This window comes from Uloborus diversus, chromosome 10, assembly GCF_026930045.1.
Source record: "Uloborus diversus isolate 005 chromosome 10, Udiv.v.3.1, whole genome shotgun sequence".
Classification (NCBI taxonomy): Eukaryota; Metazoa; Arthropoda; class Arachnida; order Araneae; family Uloboridae; genus Uloborus; species Uloborus diversus.
The window spans coordinates 16,017,927-16,040,342 of NC_072740.1; the positions used below are offsets into that span (position 1 = coordinate 16,017,927).

General features: G+C 31.2%; 1 protein-coding gene across 1 annotated transcript in view; it reads right to left on the minus strand.

The window, feature by feature from the left end:
* LOC129231484 (putative hydroxypyruvate isomerase) overlaps positions 1–20,154 on the minus strand; it is a 75,779-nt gene extending 55,625 nt beyond the window's left edge. The window contains exons 1-3 of the mRNA XM_054865813.1: positions 19,921–20,154; positions 16,047–16,152; positions 2,411–2,516 (exon numbers count right to left, since the gene is read on the minus strand). Of these exons, the coding sequence (XP_054721788.1) occupies positions 2,411–2,516; positions 16,047–16,152; positions 19,921–20,116 (408 nt within the window). The 5' untranslated portion in view covers positions 20,117–20,154. The remainder of the gene's footprint in view (positions 1–2,410; positions 2,517–16,046; positions 16,153–19,920) is intronic.
* Positions 20,155–22,416: the final 2,262 nt, after the last annotated feature.

Consider the following 22,416-nt stretch of genomic DNA (forward strand, 5'->3'; position numbering starts at 1 on the left):
TCGAATTTCACCATTGATATTATTTGAGGAAGATTATTTAGATTGTGCTTTAACGAATCCGGTCTCCATAGTGTGTTCAAAAGGATTATTGAATTTCTAAAAAATAAAAATATCAGCGCGCTCAAAATGTCCGTAGCGAAAACAAGGGATCCTCGGCGGAAGGCTGACCATTCGCGCCCTGTGACGTAGGCTCGTGATGTTTCAGAAGAGCGCACTTTTGCACGTGGATTTTTAAAAATTCATTAAAAATCAACCACGGTGTTTTAAAATTCGGCGATGGTGAATTTTTTACTTTTGAGGGTCAATTAACAATATGCAATAGCCAAAATATGAACATTTAATAGGTTGCAACTTCCCAATTGTAACGGCAGTAGATTTTTTTTTTTTCTAAACAGCTAAAATATATTAACTAAATTCTTACCTTGTTGACAAGAGCAACTGAAGAACAATATTCTCTAACTTAAAAGTAGTATAATAAAAATAACCAATAATACTTACAGCTTAAAAAAAAAAACTTTTCTTGACAGTTCAAATCTATAAATTGCAATAACATTGTCTAAACGGAACACCAAAGGGGCAAAATACAGGAGGAAAATGAATCAACATGATGAAACGAAAGTTTTAAGTACCTACCACGGAGTAGGAAGAAGGAGAGAAATGTCCTACGGGATTGCTAGTATAAAAGTGGCAACGTTTGTTCACTTTTTCCAGAGGGCGCTGTATGTGCACCGCTCCCAACAATCGCAGCAGATCGATGTTAATGATGCTAAGTTTCTCATTTTTTTTTAGAGGCAGCTATTAAAGCAAAAAAAGAAAAATACTACTGGGAATTGGTTGTAATAAGGGGCCAATATAGTGGACGATGTACGGCTTTCGTCCACAGGAAGTTAGCGCAGTATTTTGATGGAAAATTTTATTTTATTTTTCATCACCAACTTGCGGAATTCGTCTGCTATTAATATTGCGCTGTGCGATGTTTTATTTTTTACGAGTTGGAATGTTTCTATTCCTGTAAATAATTGACGAAATGAGAATGTAGTAGAATTAATTACGTAAATACTTTTTTTAATTAGTTGTAAATTTCGTGACATGTTTCGAGAACTAATTAAAGCGAAATAATTTTTTGCTTTCACGATCTTTAACAGATAAAAATAAATGTTAATGTTCTATTCACTTAACTTCAAGCTGATATTGATTATAATCATTTTATTCATGTATTTACGCACTGCTTAGAAAAATTGTTATCATTATTTTTTTATTATTATTGCATTTTTTTCTACAACCAAATCGAAAAAAAAATCGGGAAACCTTTTTCATTTAAAAAATACATATGATTAATTTCAACAGAAATCCCCACAAACTATCTCAAAAAAGCGTTCCAAGGTATAATTTTTTGAATGAATAAGGTTTCTCGATTTTTTTTCCATTTGGTTGTCGAAAAAAATGCAATAATAAAAAAATAATGATAACAATTATCTTTAAAGCAGTGAGTAAACACGTGAATAAAATGATTATAATCAATATCAGCTTGAAGTTGAGTAAATAGAACATTAACATTTATTTTTATCTGTTAAAGGTCATGAAAGCAAAAAATTATTTCGCTTTAATTAGTTCTCGAAGCATGTCACGAAATTTACAACTAATTAAAAAAAGTATTTACGTAATTAATTCTATTACATTCTCATTTCGTCAATTATTTACAGGAATAGAAACATTCCAAGTCGTAAAAAATAAAACATCGCACAGCACAATATTCATAGCAGACGAATTCGGCAACTTGGTGATAAAAAATAAAATTAATTTTTCCATCAAAATACTGCGCCAACTTCCTGTGGACGAAAGCTGTACATCGTCCACTATATTGGCCCCTTATTACAACCAATTTCCAGCAGTATTTTTCTTTTTTTTTTGCTTTAATAGCTGCCTCTAAAAAAATGAGAAACTTAGTATCATTTACATTGATCTGCTGCGATTCTCGGGAGCGGTGCACATACAGCGCCCTCTGGAAAAAGTGAACAAACGTTGCCACTTCTACATAGTAAAGATTTATCTCCTTCCCTTTAACCTCCCTGGTACCTACACAGACACGTGTAAGTAGGAAGTATAGTAAATGTAGAAAAAGCCACTTTGAAACCAAAATAAATAATTTTTTTAGTAGGTTAAAGAAGTGGATTTCAATTATGAATGCCTAAATAGTAACATAGCTTTCAAGGGAAAATACAAAGATCAAGAACTTGAGATGTAATAATTGAGAACTTGTGATCTTTAATCTCTCTCAAATGGTCTTTAATAATCATTATGATTATGAGAACTCGACTATGCGCATCACTAGTATGTAATGTATGCATATTGTCTTAGGTTAAAAGAAGACTAAGTATGTTTTTAAGTATTGCATTGAAAAATTACTTACATCTTCCAGGACTTCCGCAGCAACCTGCATCCTACCTACGTACATGTCCTCTAAGAACTTGGTATTTTTGCAATCATCTTGCACCAAGCCAGACAATATGTGCAGTCTGGAATTTAAAAGGAAAATTTCTCATAAGATCGTTAGCATACAGTTATTATAGCTTCAGTTTTTCTAGTACAATTGATACCAAGTTAACGTCTCTTTTAAACTTGAGAATATGATACATCTCTCATTTTCTTTCAAATGATTAAAATAACCAATAGGTAGTGTTTGATGGAAATGAGTTGAATTTGCCCATACCTAAACCGGGGTCAGCTCCAATAGTTTGTCGCCTAGGGCAAGAATGACAAGGTCTGTCCCCCTTTCAATTTTTAATAATATTTTTAAACAAATTGAGCATACCCTCAGATAATGCTGCAAAGAAAAAACCATGGAAAAAATTTGAATTCTTTTTTTGGACTCCTTACATTTGCCATTTAAATAAAAGCTAATGCGTATGAAACCTTTGGTGGGCTATACAAACATCGGCAGAAGAGCCACAACTATCTTAAGGAACACAATTTGCTCCCCTTGAATTCCATGGTAAGGTTACAAAAACACAATGTAGAACTGCAAAAATATGAGTGTTGATATCTCGGATGAAAACTATCAAAGCAGAATCATACACACACACACACACACAGAAATTCAAAAAAAAAAAAAAGGAAAAAATTCCTTTTAACATTTTTTGACATGGAACGCAGTTTAAGCTACTTAAGTGGAAAAGGAATTTTTGACATTGACATGTTAAAAACACAATTTTAGGATATCTTTAGGGACTTGTGGGCATCCTAAGAGAAATTTTCAAAAATGAAGCCTACATAATGCAATTGTAGATAATTTTAGGTGTTGTAAGAGGATGCGCTTTCCACATAAGGAAAAGTTGTCAGGTAAGAGTAGGAAATAAGCAATATTGCATCTCAGTTTGAAATTCAAAACGTATGAAAACATTACAATATCGTTAATTGTGTTAAAAGTTTTGTGATGCAAAAAAATAAATTTTATTTAAAAAAATAATTTAAATTTTTATTTCTTTTAATTTTAGTTTTATCAATAAACAGGTGAAAATAGCTGAAATAATTTGTAACTTTTTGAAACTTTCAAACTAAATATTCCTGTAATTGCAGAACCACCCATTTGCACCAGTTTTTCTATTTCATAAAAGACAAGAGTGATAAAAGTTTGTAACTGAAATCATTGTTCAAAAGCTTTTCAATGCAAATAAGTATTAGATTTCATAAAAAAACATTTTTTTTTTGCTGAAAATGTGCTTTGGCAAATCAAATGTAAAACTGCTCCTCAATTTTGCAGAACTGCTCCTCAAAATTCAAATTTTTACTTGATCATTGGCTATTGTATATGAGGATGTTAAAAGTATTTTCATACTAAGACTTTTAATTATTATTATTATTTTTTATTTATTATTTATTTTTTGATAAAAAAATTTGTATTCCTAAATGCATTAAATCAGGAGAAATAATGTGTAATGGTAAACTGATTTTCTTAAAACCTACTTGTCCTGTTTCTATAATATAATCACTGATACATTAGGTAAATAAACTACATGATTTGTAACTTTTTTTTCAAATCTTTAAACAAAATATGCTTTGATTCTTTAAGTTCTGTAATGTACAACAAACTTGCGATTTATTTGTAGATACTGGAAAATATTTTCCATGTTTGAGAAAAGCGTGATTTTACTTTTACTTTTTTATTTATCGTAGATAGCTATGATTAAGAGGAAATTAATATGCAAGAATTTATCATTGGTTATTTGTAATTAATAATGTCTGATCTATCACAATAAATTATTTCTTTGATTATTTATACCAAGACCCATTTAGGTATTGTATTATTAAAAATAATTAAAGATTTTCAAACAATAATCTCCTTTAGAAATCTCTACGCATGAAGAAATGAAATTACAAGATTTTATTCTTAATTATTTAATTAATTACAAAAAATTGGTACAAATATGAATATTATGCATTTCTTAACGATTAATTGATAAACTCTTTGTGATTTACCTAAAATAAAATTGTTTTTCTTACAAATAGGGTTTAAACTAAGTAAACTCAGTTTAAACCAAAAAAAAAAACTTTTTTTTTGGTTTATTTCAAAAAAAAAAAAAAAAATTTACCAACCCTGGTAAAAATATAACTTAATATGTTTTTTAAATTTTTTCTCACCATTTTTTTTTCATATAAATTGTAGTGTACATCTTCAAATTTTTTGTTACACTGATAGAATTGTGAAAATTTGCATTATTTATCTGCTAAAAAATAACTAAGAGAAAGACAGGAATTTTTAAAAGATAAGAATTTGTTATTTAATGGTTATGACAGTTTAATAGTTTAAGCCCACGTCAGAGAGTTATTTTATTTTTATTTACTCTCCACTTGCTTTTGTTTTGCATTCATAGCATCAATTAGAAATGCAATTTATTAAAACAGTACAAACTTAACATGTGGATTACTGTTTTACTGATGCAATGGAATATTTTAAGTTTCAAAACATTAACATTATTAGAATGCAGCTAAAATTACTTAAAACAGCTACATCCAATCCCCATAAATAAAGCATATCTAATTTTGCCACTTTGGCAAATAATTTTAAAATTTTGCTAGGACAGCTTTTGCTGTTTTAATTTTCACTTTTGGCAAAAACATGCCAACCCCAATTTTTAATAAATTTACTTAATTCAAATTTTATTATTTAAGGAATTACACTAATAAAAATGTTTTTCTTTGTGTTTTTGTCATTTTTTAAAATTTTGTCAGTTTTTTCTATTGTCCTCACAAAAATAACTTTTTGACAGAAAAATGCCCAACGCTGATCCAATAGTAAAAAATGCCTCTTAAAATAAGTATTTACATTTTAGCATTGAGCTTTACATATTTTACAAGAGGTGGCAAAATTTTCAATAGGTGCAATTTATAAGTAAGAAATAAATTAAAATATACTATAAAGAAGATGAAATAGAAGATTAGAAACCACAACATATACATTGAATCTACTAGTGGCAATTCTATTTGATGTTATCCTTATAAGATCAGTCTTAAAGCTTTAAATATTTTAAGTTTATGGATCACATATGAGTTTCTAGTGGTAAAAAAAGGGAAATGTTCTTTTATTCCTGGTCTCCAATAATTCTGGCCATTGGCATAAAATTATTTTAAAAAATAATTTGCACCGAGGTAAGAGTTCATCAAAACTAGTAAATATATAAAGGAAGCTCATACATATACATTACTGAGGTGTAAAATTTTTCAGAATTCTCTATGATCGCATGAACTTTCTGCAATACAATAGACTTTGATTTGACTTACACTAAATGGAGTTTTTCACGAGTAACTGTCAGATAAAATGCTATGCCATAAGTGATATTTTTCACTTCTTACTGTACAATCTTTATTATACTTTTTTGGATCCGTTTGGTATTAGTACTTACCTGCATTGTACTTTTCCCGGTACAGATGTGATATACCCCCCCCCCCCCCGGCGAGGATAGAATTTTTAGCTCATTTCGAAAATCGCCAACCTTGGCGATAAAACTTTTTCCGGTAGCCCTAGTAACCCGGCAGAATATACCTGGGAAGTACAGATGTGAACTAATTCTTTTCGCACGTGTGTCCGTGGAGGTAGGTGCACATATGTTCCGCTCTTAGGGGGATTTTACGACGTGGTGTTGTTTCGTGCAATATACCTTACAGGAATGCTTATTTTGTGTTAGTTTAAATTCAGTAGTTGTGTTTTGGAGTAAAAAAATTAGAAAATGCCAGTTTCTTCAAACTTGAAGGTTAATTAAAAGTTAACTCCAACGTGGTGTGTATCTGTAACGTGCCATTGTCATATGATGTATTGTTTTAGACTGAGTGTGAATATTTATACCATATAAAATGGTAAGTTCTTTATTTTAGAATTCAAAAAAAAAAACTCTCACTTCCAAAATTCTTTGTTTTTACAAATCCTTGAGGGGTTCTTGTAGTATACATAACTGTGATCATACTCCGACTGTAATGTATATTAACAGTCGGAGGGGTAACGGACCGAGCGAAGCGAGGTCCTGGCGAGCCAGAGGTCTCATAGCACTTTTGTAATGAGACCGAGGCAGGGCCGGCGAGCCGAGGTCTCATTACGAAAGTGCTATGAGACCGAGGGCTCATATCCCGGAGAAATGATGAAAAAAAAATTAATGCATTAATTTCGACTTGTAATTAATACAATAATTTATTTCATTGTATTTTAATATGTTGACAAAAAACCCTGGCCCTATACATTTTTGAAGCATATATTCGTGATGCTTTTTGTTGTGCTTTTATGTTGTTTTTATATATATTGTGTTCTGAAGTGCTTTGATCATGTTTTCTTATCTGATTTTTTCCTGTTGGCGCTAAAAAAGCATCGCTAAGAAGGATGTATGACATATGTCGTCATACATCGTTTTCTTGGCGACGCTTTCTTGGCGCCAACAGGAAAAAGTCGCCAAGGGTGGGGTATATCACATCAGTTCCCTTTTCCTTCACATCCAAATCGGGATTTAGCAGCTTACTGTACCTCAAGTTTTGTGACCAGCCCGGGTAGCAGAAACTGCCAGACGCGAGAAGTGCGTCGCAGTTTTTTCAAACGCCTATAAATAATTTTAAAAAAGAAAAAAAAAAAAGAAAGAAACAAACAAACAAATAAATAAAAGAAATTTAATTTGGCAAAGATCGTTTGGAGATCGTTTTTTGACCGGAAAAGGGATAGATGCCTCAGCATTTCAGTTAGAAACTTAGTCGCCATATTTGGTCATTCACAAGATTGAGGTAGGTAAGATGCTTAACTGCCTAAGTTTTCGAAAAACAAAGCAGAATTGGATGTTGTATTCAACTACAAAATAATGAAAATAACTTTACGTGCAGTTTTTTTTTTTTTTTTTGACTTTTTAAAATTATTTCTTGAGAAATGGAAAATTTTATATTTAAAATTTCACCTTATCCCCATTGCTTCGGACACAAAAGAGCTGAAAACTTTTGAACTGAAGTGTAGTCTCATGATGATTTTTATTTTTAAATTATTTTTTCCCAACAAATTTAGAAATATTATTTTCATTAATGAAATCGGATGTTTATTGCAATGCTGTTGAAAATTAATCAAAATGTGCCTTTTTTTGGATAATTCTTAATTATTGTCTTGAAAAAATGCAAAATTTCTTCTTTAGAATAATATCTTACCTCCAATGCTTTAGAGGCTAATGTGCTAAAGCTGACTATTTCATCTAAATTGTAGTATTTTAATTATTTTAAATTTTTTTAAAACTTTTATGTAACAAATTCAAAAATCTATTTACAATCATGAACTTTTTGCGTAGACGCCATGTTTGGTCATTCGCAAGATGGAAATAGTCGAGATTATTACTTGCCTATGTTTCCAAAAACAAAATTGGATATTGACCTCAATAGAACTACTGAAGATAACATAAAATTTACAATGAATCATTTTTTTTTTATAAATATTTTCCTGAAAAATGAATTATTACCTGCACATTGCTTTGGAAGCTTTGCTATAAACTAAAACACTCATCTAAAACGCAGTTTCCTGCTAATTTCTCATTTACAAATTTATTTATTCATCCATTTTTTGAAAAAAAAAAACTCAAAAGCCTACTTTAACTTAAATTTTAAAAATGAAATAAATACGTATTAAATAATTGCTTTTCACAGTGCATAGAGTTCCATTTATTTTTATAAAAGCAGTGAAAACTGCCCCCCCCCCCCCCAATTTTTATACTTTAAAACTCGGCGATAATGGTGGCCACTAAGTTTTTCGATCTAGTGGCCACTAGCGAGTTGGAAAACTTGAATCTTGGCCTTTACAAGGGACTTGCATATTTTATGAAAACTTAAAATAAAACTAATAATAATGCTGAGGATCATTTTCAACTGCCCAAAATCGTGTCGCAAACTGGCTAGAAAGTTTCTGCTACTGGGGTGATCTGTTTGCTTTTGTTTGTGAGAAGATCAATAAGGGGTATGGCATGAAAGTGACACAGTTGGAGGTGTGGCTTACCTCGTCAAGGCTGGCTGGGCCAACTGAGCTGGACAGGTGCAATGGGCATTGGCATGATGTCTTATGTGGCCTTTTGCAAGTAATATGGAAATTAAGAAATGCATAAAAGAATCGTGTCCATTGTTTTCGACACTTACACTCGGAGATCTGACATGATATTGTCTGGCCTTTCTCTCTCTCTGTTGTTGACTTTTCTTTTTCCTCATACGAAGGGGTACTTTTTTGTCTTCCATTTTTACAGAGCTGGTCTCCAAGATCTCGCAATGAACCTTAGAATTTTTTTGTCTCCCAAACACTGATAGAAATAGTGCAAGATTAGTGTAGACTTTTTAACTCAATACAAATTGGTCATAATTTGATATGTTAATTCAAATTGAGAATTATTTTATTTCATTTGTCAATAGCAATAGCATTAGCTATTTGCTCTTTTAAAAAGTTTAAAGTAATTTATTACACTCCGATAAATTGATGTATAAAGTAAATAATTATTGGAAATGTGTAACATTCCATCATCAACAGTGGTGGCTCCAGAGGGAAGACACGGGGACCATGGCCCATCTGAGAGCCGAAATTTTTTTTCAAAAATGAGTGTTAAGGCTTTGTTATTTTTAATTCAATCAATTGTATAGTTTTTACATAGAAGCAATTTTAATACTTTTTATGTTCAGCCAATTAAAAAAATCTTCATAAAGAAATTAATTTTGCTTTATTTGATTTCCGAACAAATAACTTGAAAAAACGCTACAATATAAATACAGTTACAAGGTGTGTTAACTTGCAAAGTGCAGCACAAATATTATTTCTTCTCCCTTTGTTCCATGAGCAAATTCTTTAAAATTTCAAGATATAATTTTGTTTTGTTTTTAAACACTTTCTTTTTTATTTGGAAAGATTGATTGTTTACACTCTAAAAATTTATTAAGATTTCGCATTGCATAGCTATAAATGAAACAAACATGAAAGAACTTTGGGACCATATTTGTGTTGCCACTTTTTAACGTAACTATTAAAAGGTTAAGGAGTCTTAATACAAAATAAACTGAAAAAAAAAAAAAAAACTAATTTGAATTTTCGGCATCTTGAATTCAAATTATGTTTTTCGCAATCACGAGCATGTGTGTGCAGGCATTCGTGTGTGTGCGTGCATGTTGTGTATGCAGTGCTGTGTGTGTGTAGGTGTGCGAGTTTGTATGCGTGTGTGCGTAGGATACGGACGCAACCTGGAGACGGTTTTCGCTATAGGAGCAGCATCGTGAGGAGAAGGTCGACGGTGGTGCTGGTGGGAAAATAAAATGATAGCACGCCAAAACAGTCAAATGAGAACAATAAGCAATCGTGATTGCTCAAAAAAAAGCGCCAAGGTATCACTAAAAAACATCAATTTAGTCCAAAACCTTAAAAGTTTTTATTGGAGCTGCAAACGTTTGTGTTTCAAACAAAAATAAAAATATTTGCTCAATATTGAAACTTAAAAATCCTAAACAGTGATATAGTTTTGGAAAAGAAATACTTGGAGAGTATTTTCATTGCAAATAAATAGAGGAGGAAGTTCTTACTTCATAAAAGTAGCCTAAAATTACTTGTTTTTCGAAAAATTTCCTACTGTCCACAACCCATCGATTTCCCTATCATCATTCAAGATGGCCTACAATTGCTTACACACGATAATTTTGCAAGAAAATAATTAAGAATTTTTCAACAAAAAAAAGACACATTTTGCATTATTTTCAAATACAAAGAACATTAAATTCTGTTTTTGGAAGTTGAGGCACATAAACAGTCGTGTGTACTTTTATTTCTGAAATGACCAAATGTGGCAACAACACCAAAAAATATGGTATAAATTTTTGAATTTGTAGTATGAAAATAATTTTAAAAACTAAAAAATCCTCTTCCTTATGAAACTACAATTTAGTTGAAAGTTTCTGGCACATTTGCCTCTGAAGTTAAGCTTAAGTCTTGAATTTAAAATGTTTTATTTCTCAAGAAAATTATTTAAAATAATAAAAATAAAACAATTTGCTGAACATTTTGTGCTATTTTCATTGGTTTGCAGTTAACTTAAACATCCAATTCTACTTTGTCTTTGGAAACAGAAACTTAAGGAAGAGGGGGGGGGGGGGGGTTTGAAGTTTCAGAAAAGTGATTTTTTCTTTTTTGTTTTGTCTTGTAGTAAAGCACTTCAAAAATATATTCCCAAAATTTCAAGTCATTTCGAGCAAAATTCTCAAAGTTATCTTGCTCCTTTAAACTAGCTCTGATAGAGCAGCTGTTTTGACAGCTGTTCTGACAGCTGCGGACGCTCAGAATGTCAGCGTTGCTTGCTTGGAGTTAGTTAAATATAAAATAACCAAACAACGAAAAAAGAAAAAGGCTGAGTAAATTGAAGCTATTACAGGGACTGACTTCTATGGAGCTGGAATTGATGCCTTTTAGCTTCTAAAACTTTAAATACGTTTTTCTCAAAACCACTCATTCAAAGTCAGTGTTCACTTCCATTCTAAAATCAACTGTCTGATCCATTTTAAATTTTTTCCACACATTCTGCACATAAAAAACAACCTCCCCCCCCCCTATGTTGAGTTTTGAGTTTTTTTAATGCGTTTTTTACAAACAAAATAGTGGAATTTTTCGTGGAAAATTGCACTTATAACTTCAAATGGTCACCAAAAATTTTAAAGTCAAACAAAAACAATCTGAGAACGCAGGGGGGAGGATTAATTAATACTTTGACTAAATTCAAATAAAATTTGATTTCAGATAAATGTCAACTGAGATACAGTGAACATCGCAAATTATCTTTTTCCAAAGGCGCTCTGGGAAAAGCTCTGTCACTGGCTAGTCTGTGGATATTTTTTGATGAAAAATTTATAGAATATTCTTAAAAACGTACATAAGAAACGAAAGGTTTTAGTAAATTTAATCAAACAATTTTCTAGAAAAAAAATCTTAAAAAAGTGAACATTTTGACATTGAAAACCCTACCCCTCTCAAGTATCTCGTCTACATCCGTCTTGTGAATGACCAAATATCATTGCCTCAGAGCAACAATAGGGTATCTTACTGTTATTCTAGGGATTAGATGTCTCACTCTTGCTATGAGGTGACGATATGGCGACTACGCTTTACACGCTGCTGAAATGCTGAGGTATCATCTTTCTACTCAAAAAACAATCTTCCTAGATCGACTCTCTCTCAGCTTATGCTTCCAAGGCAAAAGATTCTCTTCTTTTCTCATTGAACAGTTAACTCTTGAGACTGCTCAATAGGGTATGCATTTTTTTTTTCAACTTTGACTTGCACATTTAAGATGCACTATATTTGCACCAAAGAAATTCATTTCTATTATTAGTTTTGAAAAATATTAAGGTTTAGTTGCCGGGAAACGAGCGTAAAAGTTTGGAAAAAAAGGCAAAAAAAAAAAGGTAATTTCCAAAATTTTTTTTAAAGTACAAATGTTTAAAATTCTTGTTCTAAAACCACTCAAATGCTTCCTTTTAACTCTTTTCACATATCTTTATGATTAACAACATTCTTTTACAGTTTTTATTCCTGAAAAAAACGTACATTTTTGTGAAATTTACCAAATATCTTTTTTTTACCATTTTTTTTACATGTGCATATCTTTCTTGCCATTAACAACCAAGAACCCACCACAAGGAGGTGGCTACACTTCAAGCTCCACTCTGCCCTTTCCATCAGGTTCCAACATACATGCTTGTGGTTTAAAAAAAATTCTCTGACTTTTCCATGTAGTTTTTTTTAGAAACTTCCAGGTTACTTGCTTCATTCAAAATTAAGTTTAAATAATGATTTTCAAAATAATTAAAATGGTTTAAAGTAGCCCAATGCATAAGAACTGAAACTTTTCCCCTTAGATTTAAAAAAAAAATCTTGGAATTTTTTTCTTTTTTCTCCCTAAATTAATTTTTTTATTCAATGTTTTGTTCAAAATTATTTTCATTTGTTTACTACTTGTTGAAAACAAAGTACTTTCAACTTAATTTAGAGTTTCTTTGATGCCACAATTCATGCATAATATTAGAGTTTTGCTGCAATCATGCAGCAATCTTTTAGCATCCGCTTTTGGTTTACAATACTTCCTTTTATTTTCTTATTAGTATGCAATACGAAACAAATTGAGCAAAATAAATTTTTTTTTTCAGTATAAATATGATTAACTTGTTGCATCGATCGGCATACCATATAATGCGTAATAACAAAATTCAACACCTGCCAATCGTAGGTTGATGCCAAATCCTATCAGGTTTTTTTTCTTTCACGTATTAAAGGATGCTTAGATTAAAATTAAAATTTTTCTTTTCTAGAAAATAATTAATTTTTGAAAATTCTTAATTTATTGCACATTTCATGTTACTTTCAATAGTTTACAATTGCGATAAACATCAAATTCTGTTTTTGGAAATTTATGTCGACTTCCATTCTAGCAAATGACCAAATACGGCGATTAAGTGAAAAATTTAGAAAATAAGCAAGTTTTGAATTTGTAGCATAAACGTAGTTATAAATTATTAATAATCCTTAAAAAAGTACAATTAGGACAAAATAGTCAGTTTTTAGCACATGAGTGTCAAAATCAATTACATTAAAAAATGTTCTTCAGATAAAATTTTACATTTTTTCAGAAAATAATTACAAATTATCCACAATAAAAAGGGGGGCCCATTTTGCATTGTTTTCAATAGTTTGAATTCTAATAAACCAATGCCGTTTTCAGAAACCTAGGCACTTAAAAAGCCTTGTGTACTTCCATCTTGGGAATGACCAAATATGGCGGTTAAGCCAAAAATTAGGATTTTTTTTTTTTTTTTTTTTTTTGAATTTGTAACATGAAAACAATTTTAAAATAATAAATCTTTATAAAAAGACAATTCAGTTGAAAAGTTTTTTGCAACATTTGCTTCCAAGGCAATTAAGAACAAAATTTTTCATTCAAGAAAATTACGTATTTAAAATTTAAAAAAAAAAAAAAAACAATTCGCAGCACATTTTGCTTTACTTTCATTAGTTAGCAGTTCAAGAAAATATCCAATTATGCTTTTTTTTTTGAAAACTTAGGCATTTAAGCATTGTTTATATTTCCATATTGTGAATAACCAAAAATGGCGACTTTGTTTTACACGTTGCTGAAAAGATATTTTGATTAAAAAATGAAAAAAATGGTTTTTCCTGATCAACCCTCTCACCTTCAGAAGCAGTAAATTGTTTTCTCCCCTGTTGAGTTTGAGCGTAATTCCTGTTCACCTGAGGAATTCTTTTCTTGGGAACTATTGAGGACCAAATATGGCAACTGCGCAAGTTTTTTTTTGAGTCACCACTTTTTTATTGCTAGCCTCTTGGCCTCAAAATTTTAAATTTTTTGATAAAAACTAAGATTAGATCTCATGGTACAAAATTCCAGGGGAAAAATTTTTTTGGGTTCCAAAATTGGACAATAGCAGGTTTTCCCGGAGCATATGAACCCTGTCCATCCACCCAACCCAGAAGGATAGTCATTACACGACTTACGTTTATACTTAATATAGGATTTTAAAACAAATTTCAATGTTTGTACAAGGGTTTGAAGCAGTACTTATGATTCAGTTTTGGTATTATGATCATAAGGATCAAATTCTCATAAATCCATCTTTTGCCTCTAATCTAATGCCTTTCTCTAATTCAACTTCTTTACATTTCTACTGTCACACGGTATAACATAAAAATGCATGTTTATGTTTGACTTGGAATATACATTTTCCTGGTGATTTACCCATTTTCAGTTGATAGGTAAAAATAAATAAATAAAAAAGGTTTGGAGAAAACAATTTTTACTACTGAGAAAACATAACATATAATTCCAGATTTACTTACAAAAAAAGTCTTAATACAAATACATAAAAAACAAACACATAAAATTTTGCTTCTAATACCATTCAAATGCTTCTTGCATGTCTTTATGATTAATTACCTTCTTTTATAGTTTTTAGTTTGTGCATAAACCCTAAAAATTCGTGAAATTAACCAAGCCATTTTTTTTAAAATCTTTTTCTGCACTTCAATATTTTTTTTATAGTCCAGTTATAATTGTTCTCTCTATAAATGTGTACTATGCAGCTCTTTGTTGGAAATGTAATTATTTCAAGTACATCAACAACAACACCACCACCACGAGGTTGGCTGCATTTCAAGTTCCATCCTGCTCTTCCCATCCACCTAGCCAAGTTATTTATGTATTTACGATCACAATATGACTTTAAACACGTTTCCACTTTTGAGTACCGGTTTGAAGTTGGATTCGAAGTAAGTTTTAGCATTGTTGATCACAAGTGTAATGTTTTTCTCTAAATACCAATTTACCTACTCTTTAACCAGTTTCATTAACCTGTCAGCAGCCAGAGTGTGAAATGGCTACTATACTAATTTAGAGAACTTGTTATTGGTCATGGCAGTGAGCGAGAGTCAAAACGTGAAGCAGTTGAATCAGAGAAAGGCATATGAGGCAAGAGATCACGTAGTCGCAAGAGATGGAAGGGCAAATTTATACTTAGGATCATGCCAAAACTGAATCATTAGTATGTCATTATAGTTCTTCATACCCTGGTCCTAAAATTGAAATTTGTTTAAAATCGTGCAGTAAGTGTAAATGTAAGTCTTGTAACGACTATACTTCTTGGTTGGGTGGATGGAAAGAGCAGAGTGGAGCATGAACTGCAACCACCCTCTTTGTTTTCGGTTCTGTTATTGATCCAATAAAATATATTTGTATTTTCAACAAAGAGATGCACAGTGCACATTAATTGCAAAGAAAAAATACTGGACCATAAACCGTGAAATATTGTAATGTACAAAAAATTGTGAAAAAAAATCACGAAAATGTATGTTTTACTGTATGTATGTAACTGTAAAGAAGTGTAGTTAATCATATAGATATGTGAGAAGAGTGTTAAAAGGAAGCATTTGAGTGGTTTTAGAACAAGAATTTTAAACATTTATATTTTCAAGAATTTTTTGGAAATTACCTTTTGCCTTTTTTTCAAACTTTGAAACTCGATTCCTGGTAGCTAAACCTTAATATTTTTCAAAAATAACATTTTAAATGAATTTCTTGGGTGCTAATACAATGCATCCTAAATGTGCAAGTGAAAGTTCAAAAAAAAAAAAAAAAAAAATGTAAAAAAAAATGTATATTGGTCAACCACAAGGTGGTTTAACACTTCTTTTATTTTTTATTTTTCATTCAACTTTTATGGAAATCAACTATCTTAAATGCATCTATCTATGATTATAAGATATTTTAAAGAATGAATCGATTAGATTACAAAAGCCAGCACAATTTTGATTTCAGAAAAGAGATTTTTCCAAATATTTTGAGCATTTAAAACTTTAATTTCCTCCATACAGGCCTGCCAACCTTATGAAATGAAAAAACAGAAGATTGGGTCTAAGTTTCAAAAGAGAAAAGAGGGAGATTTTAAACAATCTCACTGTAAGGTAAAAAAATTTAACCTTTTGTATCAATATTTTTTAAAAAAGAAATGTTTCTTACTTTCTGCATCCCAGAGAAAACGTATATGGGAGGACTTTACTAATGGAATCAAAGAAAGGTTCCTCCCCTCCAGGCAATGCTGCAAACCCAAATTCATTGTTGTCACCTAATTATGAAAGAAAAAGGCATGTGAGTTTGTTAGTGGGGAGAAAGGGGCTAGTGTGGACAAATTTTACATCTTTGGAAAAAAAAACCTAAAATGCTGCTTTTGACACACCTGGTATTTTTTTAACAATAATTTGCACTTTTGCAGTTACTTAATTAATATATTTAAAAAAAAACATTTGGCGGAGTAGTTTATTTAATACTTTTTTTAAAGGTTGTTTTTGTCCACACTAGTCCCATGACCGCGGCACGAATTTTGCAGAGTTGAAATTTTTTTTTTTCGCCAATGAAGCGACAATTTTTTTAAACATGGCACCTTTGGCAAAACTAACCTATGTTTGGCAATCCAAAAGCAATCTTAAATCTGTTTGAACGTGTAGTCTATACACGCTGGATTATTTTTTTTTGCATAATGTACCTCAAAGGAAAGTTAATTTTGTGTTTTTTCAAATTAAGCAGTTGTGTTTTGAAGTGTAAATATTAAAAAATGGTAATTTCTTCAAACTTGACCGTGAATTAAAAGTGGGAGGTATCTTTGTAAAGTGCAATTGTTTGATATGTTGTTTTCTCGTTCTTGACTAGTTCCTTATTTATTAGTAGTTTAAGGCTGAGTGTGTAGATTTAAACAAAAGGCAAGTTTTTTTTTTTTTAGAATTCAAAATAAATTCTCATGTTCAAAATTCTTGATGCTTAGAAATTTTTCGTTTTTTGAAAATATTTCTTGATAGCAAATTAATATATGGTATTTTTGTATTGTTTATGTTTGGGATATTCTTTTGAGGCATTCCTAGTTTTAATACATTGAAATTTGAATCACTTTGTTATTTTTTTGACTGAAATAACATTAAAAATGTAAAATAGTAGACTTGTAGTTTTTGCTAATTTAATAACATTTATGTTCATAATTTACTTTCTGTATTTTTAGTTTTTTAACGGTTTTGGGGACGTTTTCCACTTTAAATCAGTGTTGTCCTATTTTGTCCACCCTGGAAAAAACCATCCCAGACAAAATGTCATTTTGTCCACTTCATCAGTAAACTGAAAATTTTGAGTTAAAAATTTGAAGTTTGAAAATAATAAATTATATAGATTCTTCCTATTCAAGTAATTTTTTAATATAAAAATAGCATACATAAATCTGTATATAAACAATTATAATGGTAAAATATTTAAAGTGAAAAAAAAAAATTAAGATCTGTTGAAGTTTATATAAGTGTGTTAATAAATCTAATGAGTGTTAAAATAAATTATAATGCATGTAATTGCATTTATAAAACGAACACATCAGCTGCAAATTTTATCATGTTTATGTATGATGTGGAGGTTTATTGCCCATAATAAGTACATTTATAAAATTAAAAAGTTTTTAAAGGTTAGAGTTTCAAAACATTAAAAATCATATTTTTTAAAAGGAAAAACTACTTGACATTCATAAAAGAAATGTTGGCATGAAGTGAAATCTGTTCTTGCAATTCAAATGTGACGATCATCAACAGGCTTTGACTAGGCTGTTCCTAATCAATTTATTAGTCCCCAATGAAGATTAATGGCCCTTTTAAAGCTATTTACCCTCTTGCCCATTATAGCCTCTTCCGGTACACTATTCTGAGTACAAACAAACCTACTAAAGTAGTATTTTTTCTTAATTTGTCTGACATTAACATATCCATAAAATATGTGAGTACATAAATATTTTTTACTATGGGATGACATCAATAAAAACTCGAAAAGTATAAAATAGTCATAAAATATTTTTAGTCTTATAAATCTTTGTTTTGTATGTATGTCTCCAAGCATTTCATTTGACTTTCCCATTGAGTTTATTTTCTACTATTGTATATGATAGTCTAATCATGCCCAATAGCATATTCATTGTTAAATTTTATTAATTTTAAGTAAATTATGATCTAAAATAAGCCGCACTAATGTATAATTAAATTTTTTTTTAGATTTATGAAATTCTAAAGCTAATGATTCTATTTTAATTAAAGGTTTAATTCATATTAGAATATGTATTAGAATAGTATACATACTAATATTATTACACCATAAAAATAAATTTATGTATGTACAATCAGTTTTTCATTTCGTCTAGTTTCTTCCGGCGTCCCAGACTTTTTACAAAAAAGTGGACAAAATATTAACTCTGCTTTAAATATCACGATTTTAATCGCTTTGCTCTTTTTTAGTGCAGTATGAGAAAAATTTTTGTTCAATGAAATGAATGCTGGAAGAAAGTTTTTATTTTTTTAATACATATATTTTTTTGGTGAACTGCATAGAAATTTATTAATTTAAGCATTTTAAATAACTTCTAGCATTTTTTCTTTATATACAAAAACTTTCTAGTTTCTGGTATTTTGAGCGCGTATATTGCCGGTTTTTTTTGTGGTTTTATGTTGTTTTAATGTATATTGTGTTCTGTAGTGCTTCGATCATGTTTTTTATCTGAATTTTTCCTGTTTGCGCTAAAAAAAGCATAGCTAAGAACGATGTATGAGATATATTGGCGACGCTTTTTTGGCACTAACAGGAGAAAGTCGCCGGGGGGGGGGGGGGGGGTATATATATGACATTAGTTCCCAATAATTCTATTTTAATCAAATGATTAATTGAATGGATTAGAATTATTACTAAATTATTACATCATAAGAATAAATTTATGTATCAAAAATATGAAAAATCAGTTGATTTTCATTTCATATATCGTTCAATTTCTTCCGGCATACCAGACTTTTTACAAAAAAGTGGACGAAATCAGACCTTCCCCCAGGCTTGTACCATTGCTTCGGTCACTCATCTGGTCAGTGCTAGTTCTGTATTAGCTACCAGTTTGTTGGCACTCTTGGCTTCCTTAATAGGTTTTAAACCTCCAGCTCAGTCGCTTTCTAAGCCGCGCTGATGAGTGCTAATAAGCACGAAACTGCAGTCCTCGGCTGGAATTGACCGAGCTAGAGGTGAATTTCATGTATGCCTTTTAGTTTCGAAAAAATGCTATTTTTTAAAAAACAGAACTCGTGTCTTTTTTAAATCTTGGGGGAAACTTTGACGAAATAGCAGCCCTGCATGTCGGGCAATATAAGTTTTGACCCATGGTGAAAAATATCTTTAAAAAATATGAGGCAGTGCATTGAGAAATTTAAATAAAAATATATTCTTTTCAGACCTAATCATGTTGCATATCATTGAAAAAACTATTGAATGGCACTTGTTTCAGTTCAATCTCAATAAGATTCTAAGTCATTTTCATGATTGAGTCAGTCACGTGTTTTGACTAATTTATTTGGAACTTTTACGACACTGTATCTTCAAAACGGTTTCATACTTTTCAAAAAAAAAAACTTTCCCATGTCAGCATAAACTCTACCTCTACCAAACTTCATCAAAATCTGATGGGGCGAGGTAAAATTTAGTCAAAAATTGTGTTGTTTTGACGTGGAATGACCCACAACATCATTTGGTACACAAAATATATAATGAAAGTTTGAATATTTAACTTCCGTTTTTTAAGTTCTGAAACGGTTCTTTCGCATTTTAAACAAATTTTCTAAGCTTTGCAATTCAACGTTGGGTTTGAACAGATCTGACAAGTTCAGGAGACTACAAAATAGCAATTTTCTTTCTTATCAATCTTAATGAAAGCGAACAAGTATTTAGAATGCATATTACGGATTGAAAGAACAAAATGAATATCATAGCCATTAATAGTTAGGAATTATTTTGCATTTTAAAAATTACATTCAGTTGAATAATGGCAGAAAAAAAGTACCTGGCCATGAATTGAGAAGAACGTGATGCTCAATACCGGCGTTTTTCATGGCCTCTTTTAACTCATCAGGCGTATTTTCAGTTAGGTTTACAAATTGGCATTCTACTGCTTTGAAACCTAAACCAGCTGCTGCCGAATACCGATCGGGCATCGGTAAATTCGGAAACATAGTGGATAAATTTGCTGCAAACCGCATTTTAGAATCTACAACTAAAACTCCAACAGAGAAAATAGAAAATTTCCAGTGCCAGTGACGACTGACGAGTGTCTAAAGCTTTTGCTTCAGCTATCTTGTTGCCAAAAATCTTTATAAATGATCGTTACTTGTCCAGTAAAAGCGTCGGCGGGTACAAACGACAGGAAAATAAAAAGGTGTGGAGGCGCCATAAGTAGGTCACAAACACAATGAAAGATCAGCAATAGACGTCATCCTGGAAGACAAGCAAAATAGAGATGTGTCTTCGGACTCGAATACGGATCCACGGATACGTATCCGAGACCCTATAAGGATAGAGACCTAGATCCCTAGATCGATCTAGAGTCCCTATAGGGACTCTAGATCGATCTACAGGTCCGAGAAAAAGATCGGCAGATCCGGACAGATTTTTAGATGGCAACGGGTCCGCGGATCGATCCACAGATCCGCGGATGTACGACCAATAGTTCAGGAGATATCGTACTTCGAAAATTGGCCATTTTTGGCGAAAAAAAATTATGCGATCACATTCCACGACAAATATGGACATGAATCCCCACTCTAATTGAAAAAACGGGCATATTGTTACAGTACATTTAATTGGTTTTCATTTATGCCAAAAACGAAGTCTGTAGATTCAGTAGTTCATTAACGATTGCAAAAACCAGCCAAGTAATCGGAAAATTCGATTTTTGATGAAATGAGACAAAACACTTTTCTAGGCAATATGGACGATCCTGTACTAAAAAAAAATTGGCAAAGAATGATATATTAAGACTCTAATGTGTGTTTATTTTTTAAGTTGTGTGTACTGGCAAAACAGAGCGGTTATAAAAAGATTAAACAGCTCAATAGTTGACAGCCCTATTTAGGCAAAGCAAACATTCCTTCCCCTACGCATCTATGCCTTTAACATTGATGAATTTTTCGCTGCATTTCATTTTTTCGATTGGTAATTTACTTACCGAATTTTATTTTGAATAGAAAATGATTTTGGTATTAGATGAATTTGTAATGAGATTCAGTTATCCGAAGACGGAGGAGCAGAAAACAAAGAACAAATGAAAATGAAAGTTCACTCATTCAAAAGCAAATGAAACTGTCCAGGTTCATCATAAGAAATGTAAAGCTTCAGCTGAAACCTAGAATGTACTCCCTGTACACTTTAGGCGCAATATTATCGAATGTTTACACTTATTGAAAAATTATTCAAGCAGAACGCATGAAAAATAGGGATGCACATAGAAACATTAACCAAAATGCTTCCATTTTTTTCATTTAGCAGGCCTCGATAACTGCGCAAAAAATGCTCGCCTCTATTTACATGCGATGTCAAAAATGGAGTGTATTCAAAGGATTTTTTATGCACACTGAAAACAACTTCACGGTTTTTACGAATCAATAAATTTTGTCTAGTTTGGTAGCATACTTGTGTGATGAACAGGTTCTAATGAAACTAAATGAGAGCCTGAGAGAACCAATTCATAGCTGTAACGTATTAAACAATTCAGCTGCGTGCTTTTTCGGTGAGTTTAACGAATTATGTTCATGTTTAACTTTATTAGAGAACTGGAATAACTCTGGGACGTTTTTACTGTCTTCGGATACATCAGAACGACTGCGCGCTAGCGCAATATGATTTATTTAACTTCTCAACATCAGAGTGCTCTTTAAGAAACGCTTTTCCAAATCGTATAATAAACGACACCTCAATGACGAGTTGCTCAAAAGGTTGGGACTTGAGGGCATTGACGAAAAAAAATAACTAGAGAAACTGATTGAAACACTATCTGAACCGCTATCGAAAAAAGTACATCTCAATAGATCGTGATCGATGATGAAGAGGATGTGGATCTACTTTTTTTTTGCTGCTTTTGTCTCAAACATTCAAAATATTTCCTTCCAGAAAAGTGCCAAACTCCAGTTAATTTGTTGTCAGCTATATTATATATATATATATATATATATATATATATATATATATATATATATATATATATATGTGTGTGTGTGTGTGTGTGTGTGTGTGTGTGTGTGTGTGTGTGTGTGTAAGCAAAATATCTTGCCTCAGTATTGCAAGGTTGACATGCAAGAAAAATCATCTTGCATTAATGCTGCCTCAATGTTGTTATGTTACTCCATTTATGCTGTCAGCAGGCTGACACAATATTGACTGACAAGGTGTATGCAGCATAATATCAGGAAAATATCAAGGTAGGCTGCTTTTGTAATATTGCATACGTATTGATATGACAGGATAATATCAAGATGTTGTCATGACAGCATGAAATCAAGGTCTA